We start from the raw sequence: 27,377 nt of genomic DNA, 5'->3' as shown, positions 1-27,377 counted from the left end.
AACACCACAGCCTACCTGAGCATTGTTGCTGACTGTGCTGTTCTTTTGGTACGTCATAATTAAAGTAGTCATATGAACCATTTTAAAGATTAAATGTTCATTATACAGCTTAAAAGTAACATCAGCCAAAACAAACAAAGCCCTCCAACTAAAACTCCACGGTGACCTTTTGAAATATTTAACTCTCAGCACTGTTTGTCAAATCTAAACAGCGATGAAGAGTCGAAGCCTAAAATGGATTAATTGGACATTAATTTAATGCCGGCTGTGCCATTATGCATATTTGGAGCAGTGTTTATGTGATGATAAATTACTGCTGACTCAGATTGATGACAATTGTTTGTATTGTTTTGCTAATCTGCAAAGGAACACTGCAAAGGTCAGAACTTAAAGAGGCACTTGATGTTAAATTGCCACAGCTAAAATGAGAATTAGAGAAATGTGCAGGGCGTCTGTGGAAGAGTCTGAAGATTGCTGGTAAGTACACATTCAGGTAGAATATGCCAGCAGGTTAACCTTTAAAAATGGTTGCTTTAACGGCTGACTGGGAAAAAAAAAAAAAAAAAGGGTTTGTTTTGCAGGCTTTCCATCTCTCTTCACTATCCAGAACAGCCATCAATAAACCCAAAACTGGGAGCTTCTATCACAAGACTCAGCACGCATTCTTGAAGACCAGCGGGTGGTCACCAGATATTAGCACTCAGCGTCTAAGCTGGGGGTTACCTTGGGAAAACCATCTGAAGCCGCAGCAGGAGGAAAACGCGACACGCTGAAGCTCTTGTCTGCATCTTTTATCTCGATTGCTACCCTTACTCTCCCTCCCTCCTTCTCCTCCACCTCTCTGTGTGTCACTTCCTTAAACACTTGACTAAAAAACTCAGTCACTGGAAGAGACTCTTTCACTCGTTCCCCTCTTTCATGTTAACAAATGAGTCACTGACAAGTCCTAGAAGTGGCTTTTAGCGTAGTAAGGAAGCAAATGATGAGGGAGAAAAGGGGTGGGGGGTTGGAGTGTAGGGATAAGTAGACCTGAATGGGACTGACAGAAAGAGGCAGAAAATGTGGGAAAAAAAGGAAGCAGAGGCAGACAATTATAGAAGAAAAGGACGAGAGTGTTATCAAGACAGGGAAGGGGAGGTGAGGAAATGTGTAGCTGATCCCAGGTCTTGAGGAAGAGATCATCACATTCCCTCTTGACTTCCTCAAAGAGACAACACCGTCACCAGTCGAATCCCCCGTACACAACACCAGCAATGGTCGAGCAAAGTCCCCTTCCCACCTGAGTCTTTCAAGTTTTTGATTAGGGGTAAGCTGGCTGATGAAGTAAGACAGCAGGACTTCACCTCGGATCAAGCTGCAGGGCATACTTCAAAAGAGAAATTAGGGTTTCATTTGCCATGCCAGACCTGGTTAAAATCCAGATTAAAAGGTGCCAAAGAGATGCTGTATGATGCAATAACCTGCAGGATTTATCAGAAGAGTGCAACATAAACTCAATACACAATCCTATTCTATTTGATTAATATTCGTATTACTATATTTCTACTGCTATATTGTATATTTTGGAGCAACTGTAACGATCGAATTTCCCTCTGGGATTAATAAAGTATTTCTGATTCTGATTCTGACACAAGTTTGGGATGTGATTCAGCAACATAAAACCTGCCCCCCTAAACAAAATACAATCTTCATAACAGTAAGGAGTGACTTAAGAGTCCTTTCATGGATACCAATAAAACATTCCTGTGATACCACTCAAACATTTATAATGTTAGAATTTGTTGAGACTTTATTGAAAATGTGTCCTTTCCAATGTTCCAAAGAGTTTAAGGTGCTTTATATTGTGTTGCATTTTTACTGGGCAGCAGTAAAAGTGAATGAAATGTCTTGTCTCTATGAAACGCAGTGCAACACAACAACAGCAGAAACTTTTACAAAAATGACTGCAGACCAAGCAGCAACATCCAATGCATAAGTACAAAAAACTGAAACACCCCAAGTGTCCTGTTCAGGCTGGCTGCAAAAGCCTGGGAAGTCCCATACACACCCATTCAAAACAGCGTAAATAAAAAAGTTTACAGCCTGGTCCAAAATACAACTTTGATCTGACGAGCTCATTTCTTGACCTGCACACACTGTATGGATGTGTTTTTTTAATATATAAGTTGTCTGAAGGGTAATAGTCATTTATAATAAGGGGCGTGGCTGATCTAACTGAGGGGCGGGCATATTGTAGCTGTTTATCAGGAGGCTTAAGACCCGCCTCAGCTCTTTTCCTGTTACCGGGGTGACTGAAACTTAGTTTGAAACAGCATTTCTAATATGGCCTCCGCCACTGATGGCTTTCAAAAGTCTGCTTCAGAAACCAATGGGTGACATCACTGACACTACGTCCATGTTTATATACAGACTATGTTATTACTACTTCTACGATGACTTACAGGTGTCAACAGTGAACACAATAACAGAAGCAGATACAGGTGTGAAGTGAAATAAGGTTCTTTAGCTCAGTGTAAAAAAACTTTAAAGAAATAGAGGAGGTAGTATTTTCAGGCGTTTTACCTTAATGTACACTTATACAGCATGTCATTTTCTAAAGGGGACTGGGTTGTTTTCAAGCAACTCAAATTAAAATTGAAATTTTCTCATATATAAAAAAATATATTTTTTTTTCATTTTAAGGAGACCTATTTGACTTTATATTGAGATATCTTTCTCTTTATAATTCTGTACATAATTCATTTTCTCAACACACTTTCCTTCTAACATTTAAATGCATTCTGTGAAATCACAAACCTCACTATGATGTGCTTTTTAAGGTCAAAGAGAACTGTTGAAGATCATCATCAGATTTGAACTTTGAAAAATCAGCTGAGTGAATATGTCTCTCAACATGTGCTGTGTCTCCAATGAGAAAATGAAATGAGGGTAAAACTGTGTTTCTTCCACTGAATCAAATCCTGTTTTCTTATATTACGACAAAGAAACTCATTCAAGAAACGTTATCTTCAGTGATTGATGACGAGGATATTCTTTACTGAAAGTGTTGGCCTCATTGTACAATGCAGGCATTGTGGTCTCTCTGCTGTAGGTTTCCACACACATTGTTGTGTATTGTATAAGAAAGTGGGTTGTTTTTCTTATACAACAGAAAGATGGAGCATTGGTTTATCTTCCTCTATAAGGCCTTTCTACATGAACTGCCTTCTTAGACTGACTCCAACAACTGTCAGTAGCTGTAACCTTCGCTCTCATGGACTTATCACGGATGTTATTCCTCAAACTCACCCTCTCTTAAAGGGTAAACCTGGTAAAAGTGCTTTTTTATGTTTTTGCTCCTTCGTCATGGTCTGAGTTAAAGAGTCACCTTAAACGAGAGCATTTTGTGAGCTTGGAATGGTTTTAAAACCATGACGATGGATCATCTGACCACCAGTGTGTGCACATGTGTAACTGCTTAACAATGCAAACGTACTGTCTGATGTAGTTTCTGTATTATGGTCTGTTGTTTTTTGTGTGGAACTGTGTCTTGGCCAGGACTCACTTGAAAATGAGATTTTATATCTCAATGGGAATTGTCCTGGTCACATTAGGGTTAAAAAATGTTGTATCTCAGTATCATTCTGATTAGAACAAACTTGACCTTTGATATGATAAGGTTATTTGTCATGAAAGTTATAAAATTACAGTGGATAACTGCAGAGTACATCATGATGGTAACAGATATTCACCATTAACACGCGTTCATTATTGACTCAGAGTCAAAAATTCTATTTGAATTTAAATCTTTCCTAAAAAAGGTCAGAGAATCCAGTCCAGTCATGTCCACTATGCCCAAAACGGCATCGAGTTAGTGCCACTGAACACAACACTGAACCACTTCCTCTTCATGCTGAATTACTCGGGATAAGAGCGCCAACTTAAGTGGCTGGAATGGAAATATAATGTAAATCAAAGTGTTGCTGAAGTCAATGTGGGTCCTGCTCTGCAGTTTTCAGCAGTCAAAGAAGCTCCGGCGTCTTCGTGAGGGTGTTCAATCTGAGACTGATGGAGGTAAGAACCAAGGCAACGATCGTAATTATCATCATCATCATCGCTGTAAAACATTCATCATCGCCTTCATCAACATAATAGTTATCACCCTCTGTCACCAAGCCGCCATAATCATAAACCATAATCACTCACATGCACATACGCACACACTCGCAACGACACACGCCGGGGAAAATATGCACGCTAGATCATCAGCAAAACAGAAGAACCATCTATCTGAATGTAACACAAGCGCACGCACACACAACTCAACGCACACACTCAAAGCTAGCATTTATACATATGGATGTATTATCTCATCTGCATTGCTAAAGCAGCCCATCAGCATGCGGTCTAAGCCTCTGGCTGATCAGAGGGACTCGCACAGAGCGGCTCTGAATGTAAAGCTCACCGCCTCGGCTGCCACAGGTCTCCTGAGCTAACCCGGCTAAACAAAACGGCTAATATAGAAATTAAAGGTGCTAACACATTTCCCCACATTTGCATCTCTGTCAGGGATGGCGGACCATTGCAGGCAGCGATGCACACATCTGAAAGAGATGTCAGCGAGGACATCTCAATTATTCATTGAGTGGCTGATTTATGTGGTTTCATACGGAGCACGTTAAAGGCTCTGGGAGGCACGGCAAAGTGAAAAGACGGTTTGCGTAACGGCTATTAATTGGGACCTTCTATCGCTTTTTCTCTCCCAGCGTGCACAAACAGCCACGGATAAAGGTGCTGTGCTATGCATGAAGACGAGCGTATGCAGAACAGATAACACAAAGGTGCTTTTCAAAAAAGTGCACACAGCGTGTACTTTTACCTGCTGTATCTCTTAAACGTAGCGCGGCGCTTTGGAGAACAGAACAAATGTGAGAAGGGCAGAGAGAGAGGAGAAGAAGAAGAATGGGGAAGGGAAACGTTACAGTGAATGTCATCTAGCTCTGCATTTGCATAATTAGAAACGGCGAGAAGTTTGCAGTGAGTCCCTGACTTTGTGTGGAAATTAGAGGCTCAGCTTTTTGCTGATCAAAGAGAATAACTGGTATGGAATATATGCATATATCTATTAAATGTATATGTAAAACAGCTATGGAGCCGTGGATCAACAGTGAGAGTTCTCAGCATTGGTGTGGAAGTATTGGTGCATACTGTGATGCACATACTCTTTTTTCACACTGCATTCAATCTGTGCTTAGATGGTGGTTGTTCTGTTTGTGTGTGCATGCTTGGATGGATTGATGAGAGATGGATGGATGGATTGTTGAGTTAAAAAGTGCATGCATATTTGAAAGAAAAAGGATCTTGCTGTGGTCAGTCTCTCATTCTCTCTCCTGTGAACAATTAACACAGACGAGAAAATATAAAAAAATAAATAGAAAATGGAAGTGAAAAAGAAAGTGAAGACGTGAGATAAACGTTTGTCTTTGTCTATTTGGATAGAGGAGGAAAGATAAATTAGTGCTGATGAGAAAATGATGGGAGTGGAAGTGGGAAAATGTGCACTGGAAGACGTCTTCCTCCACACAGTAAACAAAGTAATATAACACAAAAGATGGTAAATGGGCGGGAGCAACTTGGGGTCCTGCCCAAGGTCACATCGGACATTCGGTTGCAGGAGCTGGAGATCGAACCCCCGACCATCCGGTTGAGAGGCGACCGACTCTACCACTGAGCCACAGTTGCCCCGAATGATGATGATGACAAGATGAGGCTAACTTTTCAACGTCGGTTGTAAAAGTTAAGAAAAGCTCGACTTGGAGCGCTGTCAGCCTAGCGGTTATGTTGTGCGCCCCATGTACAGAGGCAATAGTCCTCATCGCAGAGGCTGCGGGTTCGAATCCGACCTAGTCCCTTTGCTGCATGTCGGTCCCCACTCTCTCTCTCTCCTCCTGCCACTCTTCAGCTGTCCTATCCAAAAAAGGCAAAAAGGCCCAAAAATAATATTAATATAAGGAAAAGTTCAACTCTTCTCTTCCGTGTTGCTCTGGCATGTTGACAGTGTGTATGTATTTATTTGAAGGGTTTGAATAGCTTCTTTTTCATTCTTTTAACAAAAGCTTTTCATGCTTCTGCTGTAAACTGATGCTTATGATGTCTTTGACTACTGTGTTTCGGAAAGCCCCAAATCAGCAGAAGAAAATGCAATTTTCTAGAGTTGGTGCTCCAGTATATATGCCTGAAATATTCAAAAACCCTGTCAGACTTATCAACTACACATTAGTCAACATGTGATATTTGTTTCTTCTTTGTCAGCAAACAAAACTTTCTCATAGAATGACAGCTGCTGTACAAAGAGTGTACCCCACCCGCTGCTGCAGCGCCACAGGTATGACACCCAGTAATCAACGAGCTGAAAGCTCCCATCAGACAGCAGAGAGCTGCTCAGCGGGACTCCCCAGAGTGTCTGACAGGAAAAATGTAAAATAACCTGAGTCAGATAGTGAGGCTCAGAAATGATGCTGTGCTGTATGCTTTCATTGTTCCTTTGAATGTGTACACCTGTACTTTAGGCACTTTGTAAACTTCATGCACCAGAGGAAAAGCACTTTGGGTTAACTCCTGTTGAGATCGAAGATATATATCAAAATAAAATAACTCTATTTAAACTCCAACTGGACTTCTATTCCAACACTTAAGGTGATAAACATTTTAGGAGGGGAGTTTAAAGAAGAATAAGACTTAAAAGTCAATGTATGGAAATGGATGGATTCCAAACTTCACGTAACAGGATATCAATTATAAACAGTAACACAGTACAGTAGGAAGATAACGGCTCAGCACTCGGTTGCACCAGCTATGTGTCTTTAAATTCCAATGTAGCCTTGGTGGAATGTAATTTCTCATTAAGGACATCCACAACCTCGCTCCACTTTGCCTCTCTGAACTCCTGCACATCAACACACCTACCCGCACTCTCAGGTCTTCTTCTTCCATTCAACTCACTGCACCACCCGCCCGCCTGTCCACCATGGGGTCCAGGGCCTTCAGCCGCTCTGCCCCCCACCTCTGGAACTCCCTCCCACCACAAATCCGTAATATCGACTCTCTCTCCATTTTCAAATCTCATCTCAAAACACATCTTTTTAAACTGGCATATTCAGTCTGATCATTCTCCACCCGGTCTCATAACTCCTTTACATGCTGTACATTTGTGTTTTTAATGTTAATTTTATTGTTGTGTTGTTACTTTGTTGTTTTTATCTCTGCTCTGTAAGGTAAGCCTTTAAATAAAATGTATTTGTATTATTATTATTATGATTATTAAGGACAAAGTTTGGATCTGACCATTAAAGGTGTTCTGCCAGCTGAGATGGTGCAAATGTACAGAAGGCATGCGACAACTTAAATCTTAAACCTAGCTCTTGGTAGATATAACGCTTTGTTTTAGTTTACATACATTTTTGTTTCTGGCAGTCAAAAGACGTATCTTTCATCCGTTCGTCTCACCATTAGAGGCAACAACACTGTAACAAACACTGCACTAAGAAAAAGGCTTTTCACTGATTGGTCAAATTGGACTTGAAATGTAATTTCTGCAACAATACTTTGGCTAGTTTGGACGATACAAGTTAAGATGAACCTTACTTCCCCGTGATGCAACCAAACAATGACAAACTTAAGTTGAAAGTAGTTTCAACAAGACTTAAGTGTGGAGTTCAATCCATAACTTACAGTAAGATAGTCCTTAATACATAACTGGTGTAACAGGACACAGCTCTACCCACATCTTAAACATGCTACCATGCTAGCCCTAGCATAAGGCACAAAACATTGCACTCTCTGTGATGGGTTCTGTACATAATGCAGTGCTTGAGTATATTCAGTTAGCTGAATTAGTTACTCAACATGTTAGCAATGCTACTAAATCTAACTCGGAGATTTTTTTTTTTTTTACCATGTTCTGTAACTTTATTTAGCATGTAAGAGTGTTAGCAGTTGCTCACTAGCACTTAGCATATATTTTAGCTTAAACTGATTGAAATGTCAGAGAACAAGAGAAACTAAACTTTTCACACATCTGTTTAGTCTTTAGAGCCTGCTCCCCATTTGCAGAGGTTAAAGAACTCACTGTCGTCCCGCGTTCGACTTGACCTCTGCCGCATGGCACCACACATTTTTTTCCCTAATGCTTCCTGTCTCTCTTTATTGACTTATTTTATAATGGAACAACTTGCCCAAAAATCACAAGAGAAATGACATCACCAAAGTTTAAAAAAATGTGAACCACTGCCATGGCAACCTATCCAACGGTTGTTGAGACATTTCACTTAAAAGTATGAATTTCAACCTTATGGTGGTGTTAAAAGGAACCATAAGAAGATGACAAAAATCTGAAGAATCTATCATTTATGAGCCATGAATGTTTGTACATAACTTGATCACAAGCAATCCCACAGCTGCTGAGACATTTCAGTGTCACTCAAAAGAACAACTGTCATAGTCAGTCCTCGATCTAAATAGCTCCTTAAGCACTTTTTCTCAAAGTTTCCCTTTTCTCTGGATGAGTTCTGCCTTATGGCACACTTAAATCCATCAACTAATGACACAGAGCTCGCCCGCACCTCATTTAATGAAGGAAGAAGAGTTCCTCATCAGCCTATGACTGATGCTCTTTTCACAGCATGATGCCAGTCTAAAGTACACAGGTGATAAAAACACACACACTCCTGCGCCCAACAAATGACACTTTGTGTTCATCGACGGCGTGCAAATGATTCTTCCTTTCCTCCTCTCATGATAACCTCCATTGTTGGTAATGTGTGGGAGGGAGACACTGATTCGCCGCGGCGGGTATAATTCTCTCATTATGAGTTCAGAAGCGGGAAAGAAGCACAGTGAGGGATGGAGCGATAGAGGGCTGAAGGCCCAGAGGCACGACGTGCCACTAAGAGCAGAACCCCGGCTGATAATGGAGCAAATCCATCAGTCCCTCGCTTTCCGTCTCTGACTGTCTCTTGACAACCATTCACAGGCTTTGCAGAGCTGGAGATGGAAGTCATTTCAGAAATCTTGGCTCAGATGAAATGCATGGACAGGATGTAAGTACAAGTGGTTTAAGTGTCACAATAATGCAATTCAATCTGCCGGAGGAGTTAAGATAGTAGGAAAAGATTAAAATGAAGAGTGGAGAGAAGTACGGACAGCACAGAAATGCTGACATGAACGGGCAAACCACTCAAGAGGAGGTGGTTGGAAGACCCTTTCTCATCTCTGGGCGCCTTCAGCAGCAGAACAGAGCTGTTAGTGTGCTTATTTCAAACCACAAGGTTGCTGTGACCTAACTTAGGCTCCCGCCTCTAAAAGCCCATTCACTCTAAGAGGCTCCCAAAACCCTCTCTGGCTCCGGCTATGGCTCATTGCTCTCATCATTGGTTCAATTTTGGAGGCATGTGCGCGTGTGTGCGAGTGCGAGAATGGGAAAAATACTGAGAGAAAAAAAAACGTCTACGGAGTCGCTGAAGGGTATTTTAAAGATCCTTGCGTTCTCCTCCTAACGCTCTTCGGTCTTTAAGGCTGTTGGCCTGGTGTTCAATCAGCACAACAACCTCACCTTAACAAACAATGACTCCAGTAACCTTGGCCATCCATTAGCCTGTCTAAGAACAAAAGCCATTTCCACTGGGAGCCATTAGACGAATATAGCTCTGGGACTGGAAGTATCCAATACACCAGATGGGCTGTGCTTTATAGCAGCTCCAGGGCTGGACAGCAGTCTCAGTGAGAGCGCTGGTGAGGAGAGAAATTAGGCTAAATCAGTGAAACACATGGAGAATGTTCAGGTTCCATGCTGGAGACGCTCCATAAATTGTGAAACTGCAGGTGGACACTGATTATTGCCCAAAGCGTGGCAGATATCCACTGACTCCAATGCGCTTCACACACTTTAAACTGATCTACTATCATATTTTATTCATTGAAAAAAAAAAAAAAAAGGGTGGGAATTCCTCGGGCAAAACATTTGTCTGATCATTTTATTGTCTGTTCGCAGGAAATGTTACACTCATGTTGGAGATGAGCCTCGGTTTCTACCCCTCATGTTGAAAATGAGAAATGCATCCAATTTTCTGTAAAAACATCAATCTTTGAAACCAATGTAGCATGCACGATTGAGGGAACAGAAAATGCTAGTGATCCAATACTGGATCAGCATCAGTTGAAGAGACTTTAAGACAGAGTGTGCTGGCTTTTTTCCATATCCCTGGATTGACTTTAAATGAGACACAATGACCCCGTACAGCCCAGAACTTTAGTTCCACAGCACCCTTAGAGAGATCTATGGACCCCTACAAGATCACACATCTGGTCTCAGGACACAGGATGAATATTTTTTCCCACTCAAATTTGTTGTTTAGACTTTTCAGCCTGGAGGGCAAATCCTAGAGGAAACTAACCTGCTCTGTTGGACTGATCCCAGGGAGGTAAGGCAGAGAGTTATTTATGACCCTGCAGAGACTGGAACCACCTCTATCGGATCGAAAAAGATAGAAGATTCACCTCAACTCGGACACTTGAGATATCAGCACCTCCAAAGAAAAAAAACCTGGTGTCTTTTAAAGGTCTATCAGAGGTTGAGCACTGTTACTCCATTGTACAGGTGATACATTAGAAGTGTAAACTCTGTCTTGTTGGTCATTTAAGGTGTTGGTGCCACATCTTTCTGTAGTGAGTCCTCCAAAAGTGCATTTATTTTTGTGATTTATTACGAAGCAGCCACCTGCTTGCAGGGAAAAGTCACTTTCCCCAACACTGTACTGCAAATTAAAACTGAGCTGCTTTCCACACTAGCACATTACCACTCGGTCATTCTGATATTATTTTACCAGTGTCCATTTTCAATAGGGAACCCAGACTCCAGGAGTCTGTGCACATTTGTCTGAGGATGTAACTGGCAGGATTGAGAGGAATTAAAACAATGCATCTCATTTGCAATTGTCCAGCTTCTGTCCTGTTGGGAGGATGGAGATTATTTCACACACACAAAAAAAAAAAAAAGGTGTCAGCGTGCTCTCGGCTTGTGCTCGGTGTGGTGAATTTACATCTATTATGTATAAGCTGAGCCGGGCTGAGCTCTGCAGCCGCTCAGTCCTGACTATCAGTTAGAGCTGAAGGATGTGTCACCTGTCTCTTTCCGTCCCATATGGTTTCCTGTGACTAACTTTACAGCTGTAGCTCCTGGCTACACAGCAGATAACAGCTCAGTCTGTGTCTGTGTGTGTGTGTGTGTGTGTGTGTGTGTGTGTGTGTGTGTGTGTGTGTGTGTGTGTGTGTGTGTGTGCCTGACAAGGGGCTCTGTACAGCTAAAGGTGTGTGTCTACTGTACCTTCACTTGTATGTTTCTATGTATTTCTGTGTTTTTTCGAGTTTTTCCTCTGTGTGTGTGTGTGTGTGTGTGTATTTTCCATCCAGTCAACACTTTTCCCTGTACCACAGAAGACCTGTGTGCTTATTCATGTGTGTCACTGCGACAGCCTGTCTGTGTGTGTGTCTCACAAAGTTGAACCAGGGGACTGCATGTCTACCTGCATGTCTGGCTGCATGTCTGTGTGTGTTTGTCTCGCTGTAGGACAGCCGCAGAGAGGTGAAGTGCAGCCCCTTGTAAATGTGACAGTCACAGAGGGAATGATACCATAAGAAGCCGCGGTTGGGATTGTTAAGCTGCACTCAATTCGGTTCCTCACCCACCTTGATTAGAGTAGTGCCTCCCACATGTAGTGTTGATGTGCTATTATTACTGGAGTTCTGTCACAACTTCTAAGTAGACCTGATTCCAAACTTTGAAGTGACACTGCAGAGAGAAGTGCACTCATTGTTCATGTTGATTTCTAGGTCATGAAAAGTTTTTTTGTGTACAAATCAATAACCAGCAACGGGAATTGTGAGCCTTAAAAACCAAATTTAATTTCAAGTAACTTCACTGTTGTAGACACATTTCTAAAAGAGTCATTTTGTAAGTTGTTTAAACTTAATTGACATGAACATTATCACCAACCAGTAGATGTGTTTCCACAGGACCACATAGGAAGCAGGAGACGAGATAGAAAGTTCAAATGCAGGGGATGAAGCTTCACTGCACTGGGCTGAAGCCACGATGTCTTAAATACATGCGACGAGTTCATTGGACACTTGCTTGCTGAAAGGGAATAAGTAGAACCCTGACACAAAGCAGAGGAGACTTACTTATCCTGAAGGGTTCCTCCACCGTAACAATCTGCTCACTGTACATTATCCCATTTATTATATGGCTACTTACTTAGAAAATTACAATGATTACAAACAGAATATTGATTTGGAAATTATTTTATGAATTTAAAAAAATACTCATGTATAACACTAAACAAATAGTCCATTGGTATCCAAAGTTAGAGCTGTGTCGATAGCAACAGTTAACTCTGAAGCCTGAAGAGCTAAACTAACTGTAACTCACATTAAACTGAATATTTCCACTGATGGTGAAGTGAGACAAGGCGACCAGATCGGCATGAATCAGTGCAGCACCTGATTGAGTTTATCTGCCATGTCACTGTCCGAGTTTGTTGACATTTTCTTTCTTATTTAGCCGTCTTTAAAAACACAGCTGTATCCCAAAGCACATTCTGTTATGTTTACTTCATGTGCCATCTTCAGTTTTGGAGATTTCTGTTTTCTGTGTCATAATATATATATTTTTTGTGTCTTTAAACCCCTTATTCAGTTGTTATCCTCCTTTTTTCTCCTTTCCGACAGTAAACAGACAACATCAAATAAACCCGACGTCTTCCCACAGATTGATATGATAAAAGTTAGTCCCTCCAGAGTCTGTGATGAGAGCCATGTCACTAGCAACCATCTGCTTTTCCTCAGAATGGTTTGATCTTGGCAACAGACGGATAGCAGGTTGTTGCTTTGCGTAAACAGACAATCAGAATAAAAGTACTTCACACAGCCATGTAATAATAACCAGTTCAATTATGAGGCTGTGAGATGAAACATGGCTCACTATTGACCTGCAAGCTCATAAAGTTAACCAAGCGAACATTACTGCCTTAATCACTGAAGAAAACAACTACACACGCTCAGGCAGCTGTGATCTAAAATAATTAATCATAATGATTAATTAAGTAATGATCCTGTAAGATACATGGTCTTTGCAAAATCCATCAGTCTTGTTTTTAATGTCTCTAGATTTGAGAGGAAAAGCACTTTAGACTTCAGAGTTTTCAAATCCATCTGCTGTTTTTGGAACACCAAAAAAAAAATAGTGCATTTGAACTTCTTCATTGGAAACAGTAGTATTTAACTCTTTTGGCATTTGATTATTGCGTATCATTCTAGAAGCCAAATTATAAGCCAACAATGTTCGTTCACTTTTATTGACGGGCCTTTTTTGATCCAGTCTTTGGAATATATGATTTAAAGGTCACATATTATTCTCCTTTTCAACCAGTTTGAAATAAGTCTCAGAGCTTGTAAAAACATGTCTGTGAAGTTTCTTGTTCTAAATCCACTCTGATCCTGTATTTGATCATGCCTATAAACCCCTCTATTTCAACCCTGCTCAGAACAGACTGTTTCTGTGTCTGTACCTTTAAATGTAAATGAGCTGCTGACCACGCCCCCTCTCTGGAAGGACTTGGGTGTCTCAGTCTTTCTTGCTCCATGTCCTATTGTTTACGGTGAGAAGGCAGACTCAGAGGGCAGAACAAACACCTAGCTGTGGGAGTGTCACTCACCTGGGGGAGGGGTCACTGCCCTTTGTGATGTCATGAAGGGAAAATCTTGACTCATAATTATAGACGGACTATAGAAACAAATTAGTGTTTAGAAAAACATGGTAAAAAGTAATTTGCATAACATGTGACCTTTAAAGCCTACAGCTAAGCTAACTGCTTTATGAAGTTATAGCTAGGCACAGCAGTCTCTTTTAGCCAAATGCAAAAGCCAACATGCTAACTTTTGACATATAAAAATGCAATCCAGAGTGCAAACATGCTAATGTCTGTCAATTAGCAAATGTTGATTGGAATTGTATCAGGTTTGCTGTGTATGGAAACAACCCAACTATTGGATAAAATAATGTGAACTGGTGAGGTCACAACATATAATAAACAAAGATATTATGATGAACTCTATGTATAGGGGGAAATGAAACTGCATTAAATGTCTTAACAATCAATCTGATATACTACGAGACAATGTACTTAAACCCACACAGGCTATGTCAACATGATGGTGGAACTGAGAGGAAATCAATCAAAAGTATTAAGACGCACCAGATCTTTCATGTGAGTATCATGAGAGTACATATAACAATTGCAAAAAACAAACTTGTTTAAGTTGAGATATTTCACAAGGTAAAATACATGTTTGCTTTCCTGGTGGCACCAGAGACATTTTAAACAAACTCACTGGTGACAAACTGACATCTACAACAAATCTTAAGTCAACGCATCAGTCAGTTTTGGGGTGTGTGCAATCATGGCACTCCATTGCCACAATTCTAGCATGGTTAGAACGAACAAGGGGTGTCCTTAAATAAATAAGCCAGAAAAGAAGCTTCTGTCACAGGACTTGAGCAGAGGTGAGTAGTAAAAGCCCTGAGTGCAACAATTGCTAATGAACATTGATGATGAGCTATTCATGCAATCTTGGTTCAATGTATAATTACTTAAGTGATTGCTCATTTGTTCCTTGCAGCTTGACTTAATGAACTTGTAACTCCATCGCTCTTTTATTTAATTTAACTCAAGCGAATTGATAACAAAAAACACCCACAACCACCCTGCCTTTGTTTTAATCAACTTCTTCGTCTTCTGGATAGGGTTTTCCATTTCATGTCCGTATTTGCACCTCTTGGTTGTCCAGATGAACAGTGGACATTGTACAGAAAGACAGATGAAAAAAGAGGCTGAAAATACCTGATAGACGTGGTAGGCGTTGGCAGCTCTGCCCTGCAGGAACACAGAGGGGATCCACACATTGATGAGAGCACGATGAGCCCTGTGTGACACACAACAAACCATCCTCACTGCCGTCATCATCATCATCAGCTTCATCATCATAATCATTATTTCTGGCAGCAGCAACATCAACAGTGAGTCAGCACTTTGCTGGTACAGCTAGAGCAGATTACAGCTTACTATGGTAAAACACCTCCAAATCTAATTTGGTTATGATCTGAATGGATGTGTGAAATCAAACAGGGATTATGCTTTATTCACAGGTAGATGCGAAAAATAATGACTTTGAAAGGATTGTGCTGAGACACATTTGCATGGATGATTATGTAGCTCTTGCAAGATACAAAACAAGAGAAACCATAGAGGTACGACTGAATTAATTTAGAAATCGGGAACATCTGGAGAAGTAAAGGAGAAATATTCTCACGTCTCAAAGTCTGAAAGGCTGGGGTCATCTGACGTCTGGCTTAAATCACCTGCAACCTGGGAAATAAGAGAGGAGGGGAGACTGATAAGAAGTAAGTAATAAACATATAGACATTCATTACTCACCATACTTAGAAAAAAAATATTTAGAATTGCAAATACGTCTCAAATGCCATGGGGAACGTAGAATACATATTGAATGGCTCAGGTTATTTGAGAAGATATTTTTTATATCAAATATCACCAGTTATGTGCGCTACAGGAAAAAAAATTATGTGATAAAAAAACTCAACACACTTTCCCTTGATTTGAATCAGGAACATCTGAACAAAAGGTGTGATTTCGAATAATCAAGTAGTTAGCTATAAATAATGATAATGGATTAGTGGCAGAAATAGAAACAAAAGAAAATGTAACATTTTAAAATGCCAAAAGTAACAAATAGCTTTAAAAGTAAGCTAAAAGTCATGAAATAACAGATAACAAGTGAGAACTTATAGACGCTTAAAATAGTGAGACAGAAAATAAATTGTTGAAATACTTAGCTAAGACTGATGGATAAACTGTTGACAAATTATTTAAGTTATTTTAGTGGAAATGTAAAGCCAATGTTAAAAATTGAGTTGTTAGCTTAAAAGGATATCAAATAATTAGCCAGGAAATATACAGCAGTAGTTATTAATGCTAAAAGAAATGAATAGGCTATACAGTTGACCAGTTAGCTTAGAAATTAAGGAGTTTAAAAAGTTAGCTGAAAGTAGCTAACAGTTCACTAGTTAGCCTTAAAGTCAGTTGTTGAATCAACCAAAATGTGATGAATCAATCATTGACTAAGCTAGCTAGCTAAATAGTATAGGGATTAAAATGTTTCAGTCATAAACAGTCTCCTGGATAACTAGTGACCAGCTGAATTTGGAATAGATTAACAACTGAAATATTAAAGGCTTTATATGTGATTTTTCACACTTAAATATAATAGAAATTAAGTACATCCTATGAAAATAACTGAGTGAGTAATGACTGTCTACAATGGGTATAACACTCGAGTCCCACTGTCTGTGATGTTTTCAGAGTTTTTTTCTGTATGTTTACATAGCCGGCCCGACGGCTGACTCCTCCCCTCGTGTATAAAAGTTGTTTAATTGAGGGACTAGAGAAAAGAAGAATAACATACTGTACTCACTGCTTAACTGTGTTTCTAGATCACGCTCATTTCAGGTAAATTTACATGCAGTGTGAAGATACGAGCAAAATAAAGATCGCTAGCATTAGCATGCTAACACAACAATGTACCGCGAGTTGTTTTGGTTTCATGCTGGTGCTCAAGGGCGACATCTGCTGGATCAAAAAATCGCATATAAATCCTTTAAGTTAAATGTCATCATTAAACAGGCTTAAAAAGGAAAAGTAGTTAGCTAGCTAAAAGTATTGTGTAAAACAGATTAATCAGCTAGCTTAATGTCTTTGTTGTAACAGTATCTAAAAGCTTTTCATTCACAGTTTGAATTCTAAATCAGAAAAGGCAGAAGTAAATTTGCAATCTTTCCCTTTTCCCCGAAACTAAAGAAAGTGAAAATGTGTTATTATAGTATGAAAAACTTCATCATGTAAAATGAAGATTTTTGGAACATGACTGGTGGTGTTAATCTAAGAGTAGGCCGACTTGAGTTACTTTGACAGGACTTTGTGGTGAGTTGGCCTAAACTGGTTGGAAATGCCTGCAGTAACAGCAGACTGTTGACTCACATTTGTGTGATGATGTTATTGTTTATGAATACCCTCAGTTGGCGGTCTTTCTCCAAACCTTACAGCCTTTGTACCTCTGTGTGTGTGGGAGTTCATCAAGCCTTTTAATGCTTCCAGTTCCCTTGTGTAATCATATGACCAGGCCCAGATGTTGGACTTGTGGATGCTGCCGTATGCGTGTGAAAAAGTGAGTGCAATGTGATTATTTATTTCCCTCCATCTCTGTCATCCAGAGCTGGCATGTCAGCCTCTCAGCTCTCCCACAGAGACCATCTAAACCTGGGCTGAAACACTGTCACTACAGCCCGCGGGGTCTCCCACATCCAGGCTTTGATCAGACTCTCCAAGAGTTACACACACACAGACACACACACACAGACACACACACACACACACACACACACACACACACACACACACACACACACACACACACACACACACACACACACACACACACACACACACACACACACACACACACACACACACACACACACACACACACATTTTAAAACAGATGGTGAAAGTAAGAGAGAAAGGGACAATGAATGGGTAATAGAGGCGGTAGCAGGTCTTGAATACTAGCAGTAAGGAGCAAGAGATGGACACACACTCCTGCACACACACACACATACACACACAGTGAATGGTCCAGCAGAGCAAGGCTGAAGCTTGGGGATAAGAGGTCCTATCTTCAGCCTGAGGCTCCCATCTCTGCTGCCGCATCAACTCACACTGTGGACAATGTGTATGTGTGTTTGTTGTTGTGTGTCCAAAGGCTTCAAGCTCTCCTGAGCATGACCAGATGTTGGCATTCTGTTCCTGTTTGTTGTTATTGTAGAGGACAACTTTGAAAGTGCTGGGGGTAAAAAAAAAGGAGTCAGTTTGAACTCCCCCCTCTAACAGAACAAATAGGTAGTTTGCATTGGAAGCGAGTCGCCGTGGTTCGGCAGACACTCAAAGAGCAGTGCGTCGAGAAAATCAAACCTCATCAGGAGGAAAGTACAGAGATGTGAGCACACACTGTTTGATTGACAGATTATCTCTGGGAACTGCAGTGTGGGAGCATCAAAGAGAAATGAAAACAAGAGCAATCTGAGGATTCAAAACTTCAAGAAAATAGCTGTTAACTCTTATTTGCAGCAATTGACCGAAGAGAAAAACGAGCAGGGGAAGAGTGGAGAAGAAATTACTATGTGGAGGGCAGAGAGAATGGCAGGGGTACAGAGAGGAGGAATCAAAAAAAGAGAGAAACAGCAGATAAATAATGTGCGGTGGGACATCGGTATGAGTGTGTGTGTGTGTGATTGTGTGTGTGTCCAGTCACTCACCGGTCCTCTCAGGTCAATGAGTTCCTGTCTCATCTGGACAATGAGGTGGTCTTTGGCCATGAGGGAGCGGTACAGGCGCTCATTAAACTCGATCAGCTCCCCGTGCATCTCGGCCACCTGCAGCACACACACACACACACACACACACACACACACACACACACACACACACACACACACACACACACACACACACACACACACACACACACACACACACACACACACACACACACACACACACACACACACACACACACACACACACACACACACACACACACACACACACACACACACACACACACACACACACACACAGGACAAAGAACACACTTGAATTAATCATGCTGCGGAAAATCATTATGTTAAACACAGTTATGTAAACAATTGACAATAGAAAATCAAGTCAATACATTAAAAAAAAGCATGAAAACATTAAAAATGGATGATTATGTTTCGGTAAAGCACACAAAAGGTGGCGAGCACCCCAGGTGAGACGAAATGGATTCTGACAGCTGGACAGATTCTGGGAAACAGTCAAACCCCTGACAGAGAGGGGAGGAATGGAGGGAGAGAGGGGCGAGAGACAGAGCACCAGAGACAGAAAGAGACAGAGTGAGGGGTGAAACCAGTTCATATCTTTAACAGTCAGACTCCTGCCAGCCTGCTAATCAATTGTCATCAGCTTTAACAAACCTTGACGTTGTATTAACATTTCTGTGAATGTGGGGGCTCATCTTAATATGGCCAAGCTAAGCTGTGTGTGTGTGTGTGTGTGTGTGTGTGTGTGTGTGTGTGTGTGTGTCTCTGCCTAACCAGGCTGGACAGTACGGACAGGTCTCTGTCAGCACACTGACAGCTGTGACACACACTGTGCTGTATGGAGGACACCTGCTGTCACAGCCGCTTCAGCAGAGAGCGGGCTGACAGGTGAGTGGAGTCGCTGCATCACTGTTGCTGAAACGCCCGGCCTTCATGCATTAACTTTTCACATCGCATTTAAGAGCCCACACACTGCCATAAAGGAGGAGGAGAGGCTTCTTATGTAATAACAAACAACGTCGATGATGATGATCATAATAAACTTGATTTATCAACACTTGAAACACTTAAGGCTGCATAAGACAACTTTCATAATGATACCAGTTAATATCTACAAGATTATTATTTTTTTCGAAAACGTTATGGTGAAAAAAATCAAGCACCAGCACACATAAGCAGTGTGGGTCTTACCACACACACACATGCACACACACACACACAGTTTAGTTGTTCTATACGCATGTGTGTTCATCGTCAATGCTAAGCTATGCTACACAGAGAGGGATGGACGGACACAGATCACTGGGAATTTGGAACTGATGTGTTAAAGCAGCAGGTAATTAGTAGAAGGCAAATATACACTCATCGGCTACTTTAGGTACACCTTGCTAGCACCGGGTTGGACCCCCTTTTGTCTTCAGACCTGCCTTAATTATTCATAGCATGGATTCAACAAGGTGCTGGAAACATTTCTTTAGAGATGTTTTGTCAATATTGACATGATAGTATCACACAGTTGCTGCAGATTTGTCGGCAATCAGACGAATCTCCCGTTCCACCACATCCCAAAAGTGCTCTATTGGGTTGAGATCTGGTGACTGTGGAGGCCATTTGAGTACAGTCAACTCATTGTCATGTTCAAGAAACCACTTTGATATGATATGAGCTTTGAGACATGGTGCGTTATCCTGCTGGAAGTAGCCATCAGAAGATTGGTACACTGTGATCATCAAGGGTTGGACGTGGTCAGCAACAATGCTCAGGTAAGCTGTGGTGTTTAAATGATGATCAATTAGTGAACGGGGACCTCGGTCGGAACGAGGGGTTATTTGAGTTACTGTTGCCTTTCTATCAGCTCGTACCATTCTGGCCATTCTTATTTGACCTCTGACCTCTGGCATCAACGAGGCATTTTTGTCCAGAGAACTGCCGCTCACTGGATATTTACTCATTTTTGGCCAATGCTCTGTTAACCCTTGAGATGGTTGTGCGTGGAAATCATAGTAGATTAGCAGTTGCTGAAACACTCAGACCAGCCCGTCTGGCACCAACAACCGTTCACGTTCAAAGTCACTTAAATCAACATTTTTCCACATTCTGGTGCTCGGTTTGAACTTCAGAAGATCGTCTTAACCATGTCTTTATGCCTAAATGGATTGAGTTTCTGCCATGTGATAGGCTGATTAGATATTTGCAATAACAAGCAGTTGAACAGCTGTACTTAATAAAGTGGCTGGTGAGTGTACACCTCAATAAATTTCAAAAATGATAAATCATACAGTGTGAAGTGTAAGAAGACAACAGGCTACCTGCTATGGGCCGTTCTATAACAGCCAGCCATGGAAGTGGTATCAAGTCTCTTATCTATGACTCATTTAAAAACAAATAAACATTTGGGGAAAGCTTTTCTATAAGAAAAAACATTGCAAGCTCAACATCGAAACAGTTTCTGTTCACTGAGAAGTTGTTTTCTAAAGCTTTCCCATGTAAAACAATCCCTCTTTGTGTTTACCCAGAAAGTATTTTCTTTAGCTGCAGTGGATGAATATTAACACAGACTTCTTTTTATCCTCTAAATAAAAGAACCTGTGCAGAACAACGACACTGAGGTTTCTCCCTCTCTTTTACATCAGAGGGATTCTTGACAGAAGAAACTTTTGCAGAAACTGAAAATTCAAACATGTATTCGCAAATAAATTTTTAAGGCAATATTTTTTTAAATCTTTGCGTGCAGATTGCATCTTCACTAGACCGAGCCTGACATGAATCCCATGCAGACACACCATTAACTTCTGTAGAACACCTTTCATGAATGTTTGAAAATGTATAAAATGTTCCTGAATACAGTCTGAGGTAGATGTACTGAGCACTTTCGAGCTTTAAGTTGCCATAGCAACCCTATGCCAAAATACAGATAACAAGGCTACAGTAGATGTGTTGTCCTCACCTCTGGTTTCAGACTTTCTCTGAGCGAAAAATTACAGATGCATCTGCTTCTGCAAACTCACATGAAAGGCCTCTTTTGTCACAAAGAATAAGATTTTCTTTCTGTGCATGATTGAGAGATATGAAGTTTAAATGTGGGCAGAATGAAATGTGCTATGAGGGCTCTAGAGCAGGAACAGATTGTGCTCTGAATCAGGTCTTTGTAAGTCCTAAAATACAACTGCACTGCTAAACCAGATGCTAAAATGTAGCAAGTATGTTTTTTTGAAATACCAGCACTGCTCTAAATACATGTAGCTCCCTTGTTATTTATGACTATGAATGAATGTTAAAGATTCAATGCAGCAGAGGTTTAACTTGGGAAACAACGAATCTGCATCGTTACTGTTGGTTTTTTATTAACAAAAAAATAAAAATATGTAACAGAATGTTCCATTTAAAGGTCCAATATGTAAGATATCTGCTAAATTTCTATCATAGAGTTACCTGACTATATCATTCCTGTGCGGAACGGTCTATATTTAATGGTCTTTATATACCCTGACACGGTAGATGGACGCCCATTGGTTTGCCAGGAAAACGGCAAAGCAACAGGTGTTGCAGCGATAGAAGCGGGCAATCGAACTGGTTCAGATATAACCCATTCTACCGGACTTAAAAACCCACGCTATTTCTCTAATAAGCTCCACGAGCAGAAACGTGGTAAAACTAGATAAATACTGGAGATGTGTTTCAAATAGACGCAGGCAGAGCTGGTTAATTACTGAAGCTTCCGTCTCTGCGACATAGCAACATCGACTCTAGGGAGGAGGGGGCGTGGGGAGACAGCTCTCTTCAATGTGTTGAATTTGGACTGCAGTACCCATTTTAAACACTAGGTGTCAGAGTTACATACTGCTCCTTTAAAAAAATAATGTACTATTTGGTCAACAAGCAAAACCTTAAAAAACATCATAAAGACATGACCCTGTGTGACACATCAACCAACTAAAGTACAAATACTCTACCTACAGTAACCCCCCCCCCCCCCCCCCCCCACAAACAACCGGCTGTGTTGCTGTAATAGAAATATTAAATGTAAGCAATTACTCATTAACACAACAGCTTCTTTAAAGAAAGAAAGTTTTCCCAAACTGGCACAGCTTTATTTGCATATCCGGCTGCCTTTGTTTCTTTATATTACTGTTTAACTGCAGCTCAGAAGTTATGAAGAGAATAACAATAAGTGTATCCTCAGGCAGGCTGTTAAATCTCTCCACTCTCAAATACGACCGTAGCTCTATAGGCGCTAATCCACCCCGCGTATAAAGTAAAGACGCAGCAACAAGTCTGGGACTTTTGGAAGGCCTTCAATCCCTTGAAGCAGATTTCAGCTGTTATCAATTCCTCAATTCTGAAAACACATTACTTTAGTTTTAGAGATAGAAACAAGGTAGTGTTATTTCACCTCCAGGAGTATATCGAAGGCAAACTGTTTAAGCTGAGCAGGAGAACCAAAAAGCATCAAACCACAAGGGCTCTGTTTATCTCCTGCTCTACTGCATTGTATTTTAACGGGACAAACAGATTTTTCAGAGTGCCATATTTACATGTCCATAAACAGCTGTAGAAATCTCAGGATCAGATATGGCTGCAAAGCAATAAAAACACAGCCGTCGGTTATCTCACATTGTAAAAAAAAAACAACAGGCTAAAAAAAACAGACATCTTAATGCTCGTGTCTGTACCCTGAGAGAAGCCCGTTTCTGACAATGAAAAGGACAACCAAACACATATTTTAAGGTCAATTTGATGGCCAAGTCCAACAGGCACATGCCACCTCCTGTTATGTTCAAAGTTATGGAACAGGAAGTGTGCCCAGGAGCTGCGACTGTCCTCGGCACGCCGGCCGTTCATCACCTCTATTTATTTTTTTTCCCCCCTCCACGTCTTTTAAATGGGACATTATGAAAGAGGGAGTTAATTTTAGGCGTGAAGAAACCCAATTAATTCTCAGTAAGCGGGAGCTAATCAGTTTGTCATTCTCCCACCATTCGTGTGGGTCTGCATATACAGTACGGCGTGTGTGTGTGTGTGTGTGTGTGTGTGAATGCACATGTTTTTAATTTTACACACATAATGGTTAAGCAGTGGTTGTGTGGCTAAGTGCTAGCGTTGCCAATTTGATTAAACAAGCAGGTCCATCTTCTCTGCTGTTATTAACGCAGGGTCATTAAGATGCACAACCTATTTTTAGTGTTCGTTTACTCATGCCAGGACCTTACATGCAATGAGCGTTCTTATTCAGATGCATTATTCCCACTTCCCTATAACGCCTTTCTATAGTCAAGGTCACACAGAGGCTCCCCTCAGGCTTACATCAAGCTATAAAAATCTGCAGGATGAGGTCGAATAAGTGGCTGCAGAAATCTCAACCAGCTAACAAATAAATGAGAAAAAAGATCAATATATCGTCATGCTGTCATGTGTGATACAACGTTCGAATCACTAGTGCCAAATATCGATATTTTTAGTTTTAAAAATTCAACATTCTCTGCCAATTTGTCTGCTTTCGACACCTCATGACTCCTCTCATTCATGTCACTTATGACATGAAAGATAAGGAGTCATGTGAACCGAAGTTGATGTGCAAAAGAAGGCGATGACAGCAGGATAAAGAGAGGAAGGGGAAGAAGAAGACAAAGAAAGCGGGATGATGTCAGACAGCGGTGAAAAAAGATGAAGCGTGACGAGAGGTGAAACTGACACCAAATCCCAGCGATTAAATGCCTCCATCCTGCACTCGACCGTTTGAGAGGAATCACATATTCTTCAGTCCGTCTAGATATCGTGATGTACTGTCATATGGATTTATTGCAATATTTAAATGACCACATAATATATTGGGAAATCCTGTAAATGTGGGCCAAGTGTTGCATATTGCAAAAACTTGTTCCACATCACATCGCAGTGTATCGTATCTTACTGTTATGTTTCATATCATGAGTTACCCTGTGATCCCAAGTCCAAGTAATACATTTTAAATCACTATGATTTAAAAAATATGAAATACAGCTGCATAAAATGTATCAAAGAACATGGCAAACACAACAAATCAAGCAGGTAGAGAAGTACGTGTAAGACGTCACAGTGTGTGTGTGTGTGTGTGTGTGTGTGTGTCTCTTTCCCTGAGTCTTTTCTCCTTAACAGGAACAAGTCTACTGAGAAGTGATGGACTCACTTACAATTTCCTTTAAGTGTTTGAAGTTTCAAGCTGAAATGCTTTCAGAGTTAAACAATAAAAACATAACGATACACCTGACAGCTCAACAAGTCAGCAAAGTAAAAAGCCTGGGAGGCTGTTATTTCTGCTCAAGGTTAAAGCTTGTGGTAGAGTGGCTCAGAGAAGGAATTCTCAAAGCCGTACTAGGATCACAGACGGGGGGAAATAAAGTGACCACACTGTTTTGAAAGGTTTTGTCTGGGGAGCTTGGACGTTAATATCTACAAATCTTTACAACTGTTCTTTTTGTAGTCCTGTGAGAAGAAGTCAACTAGTGTTGTGTTGTCGCTCGGCTTCTGAAATTTTCTTTAAATTTGCTAAGTTTCATGTAGCAGAAGTCGCCGTCTGCATAGCTGTAAATCTTAGCTTCTGTCCAGGCACACCAGCCGGTTTCTCCTTAAAGGGACCTCACTTCCCCGCATCTCCTGTGGCAACCATACTTCAACAACTACCTCATACTCCCCATTTGTAAAATAGAGAAGTATACCTTTAAGAACTGATCACAGTAATAAAATGCTAGTTTCTGCATAGATTGTGCTAACTAGTTAGATGCTCAAAAATCTGTGTAACTCCTATGTCATTGTCAACAATGTACTGTAAATCATTAGTAAGGAGACTGCATGAATGGTAGGGTTTAAAAAAAAAGAACACTAAGACTAGTTTCAAATAGCACAAAGGGACCACGTTTTGTCTTTGTTTCTCGTTCACAACTACACATTACGCACTCAGGTTAGCAATGTAATACACAATGCTGCGGGTACTTCAGTTCTATTCCACTGAACAACAAAACAATTTGTGGGGAAAGCATGAAAGAAAGAGAAAAAAAAAACATGGAAGTAAAACAATGTAGTTTTAAGTTATATTTAAAAAAATAAGTTAGCAATTATTTTAATGAGGAAGAAAATGTGTTTTAAAGCCTCAAGAATACAAACAATGTATTTCAGCAGGAAACTCGTTATACGTAAAAAAATAACTATTTATTTAAGAGGAAACTCCACAGGGTCCCTTTAATTAGCCAAAGCCACATTATAATAGAGCTGAATTGATCGTCAGAATGTGGAAATCATCAGTTTATGTCACAGAATGAGAGTATACTTGCCCCCTCTTTTGGTATGGTTGACTTTTTGTTTTGTATAAACAAATTTCAGCATATTCTAAAATATGATTTATTTCAGTGAGACATGGTCATGCAGTGAAGAGGGGGCCATAATTTAGTTTTATCGAAATCTTGATCTTTATCAGAAGAGGGGTCAGGACAAAGTTTGACAGACACAGTAATGTAAACTGGACAATAGCGATATTATGTAATTTGTCACACCTTTAGAGTGTACAGTTGTGCTCATAAGTTTACATACCCTGGCAGAATTTGTGATTTTTTGGTAGGTTTTGGCCAGATAACATACACACAAGTTGACACACATGGGTCTAAATGGCTACTGAAGGTAACCTGCCTCACCTGTGATCTGTTTGCTTGTAATCAGTGTGTGTGTATAAAAAGTCAGTGAGTTTCTGGGCTCCTGACAGACCCCTGCATGTTTCGTCCAGTGCTGCACTGACGTTGCTGGATTCCAAGCCATGGGGAAACCAAAAGAATTATCAAAGGATCTGCGGGAGAAGGTAGTTGAACTTTATAAAACAGGAAAAGGATATAAAAAGATATCCAAGGATTTGAGAATGTCAATTAGCAGTGTTCAAACTCTAATTAGGAAGTGGAAAATTAGGGATTCTGTTGAAACCAAGCCACGGTCAAGTAGACCAACAAAAATTTCAGCCACAACTGCCAGAAAAATTGTTCGGGATGCGAAGAAAAACCCACAAATAACTTCAGCTGACATACAGGACTCTCTGAAAAAAAGTGGTGTGGCTGTTTCAAGATGCACAATAAGGAGGCACTTGAAGAAAAATGGGCTGCATGGTCGAGTCGCCAGAAGAAAGCCATTACTACGCCAATGCCACAAAGCAGCCCGCTTACAATACGCCAAACAGCACAGAGACAAGCCTCAAAACTTCTGGAACAAAGTTATTTGGAGTGATGAGACCAAAATGGAACTTTTTGGCCACAACCATAAACGCTACATTTGGAGAGGAGTCAACAAGGCCTATGATGAAAAGTACACCATTCCTACTGTGACACACGGAGGTGGATCACTGATGTTTTGGGGATGTGTGAGCTACAAAGGCACAGGGAACTTGGTCAAAATTGATGGCAAGATGAATGCAGCATGTTATCAGAAAATACTGGAGGAAAATTTGCACTCATCAGCCCGGAAGCTGAGCATGGGGCGTACTTGGACGTTCCAACATGACAATGATCCAAAACACAAGGCCAAGTCGACATGTCATTGGCTACAGCAGAAAAAAGTGAAGGTTCTGGAGTGGCCATCTCAGTCTCCTGACCTCAATATCATTGAGCCACTTTGGGGAGATCTCAAACGTGCAGTTCATGCAAGACAGCCCAAGAATTTACAGGAACTGGAGGCTTTTTGCCAAGAAGAATGGGCAGCTTTACCATCTGAGAAAATTAAGTGCCTCACCCACAACTACCACAAAAGACTTCAAGCTGTAATTGATGTCAAAGGGGGCAATACACGGTATTAAGAACTAGGGTATGTAAACTTTTGATCAGGGTCATTTGGGTAGTTT

General features: G+C 40.7%; 1 protein-coding gene across 2 annotated transcripts in view; it reads right to left on the bottom strand.

Moving 5' to 3' along the window:
• The window catches only part of snx29 (sorting nexin 29), a 175,518-nt gene that overhangs the window by 49,158 nt on the left and 98,983 nt on the right, over positions 1-27,377 (bottom strand). For both annotated transcript variants that reach the window (XM_061028823.1, XM_061028825.1), the window contains exons 16-18: positions 18,482-18,598; positions 15,403-15,458; positions 14,934-15,015 (exon numbers count right to left, since the gene is read on the bottom strand). In XM_061028823.1, the coding sequence (XP_060884806.1) occupies positions 14,934-15,015; positions 15,403-15,458; positions 18,482-18,598 (255 nt within the window). The remainder of the gene's footprint in view (positions 1-14,933; positions 15,016-15,402; positions 15,459-18,481; positions 18,599-27,377) is intronic.

This window comes from Labrus mixtus, chromosome 21 (genome assembly GCF_963584025.1).
Source record: "Labrus mixtus chromosome 21, fLabMix1.1, whole genome shotgun sequence".
NCBI classification, from domain to species: Eukaryota; Metazoa; Chordata; class Actinopteri; order Labriformes; family Labridae; genus Labrus; species Labrus mixtus.
The sequence above is the reverse complement of the archived record's forward strand: the minus strand, read 5'-3'. Positions and strand labels throughout refer to the sequence as shown.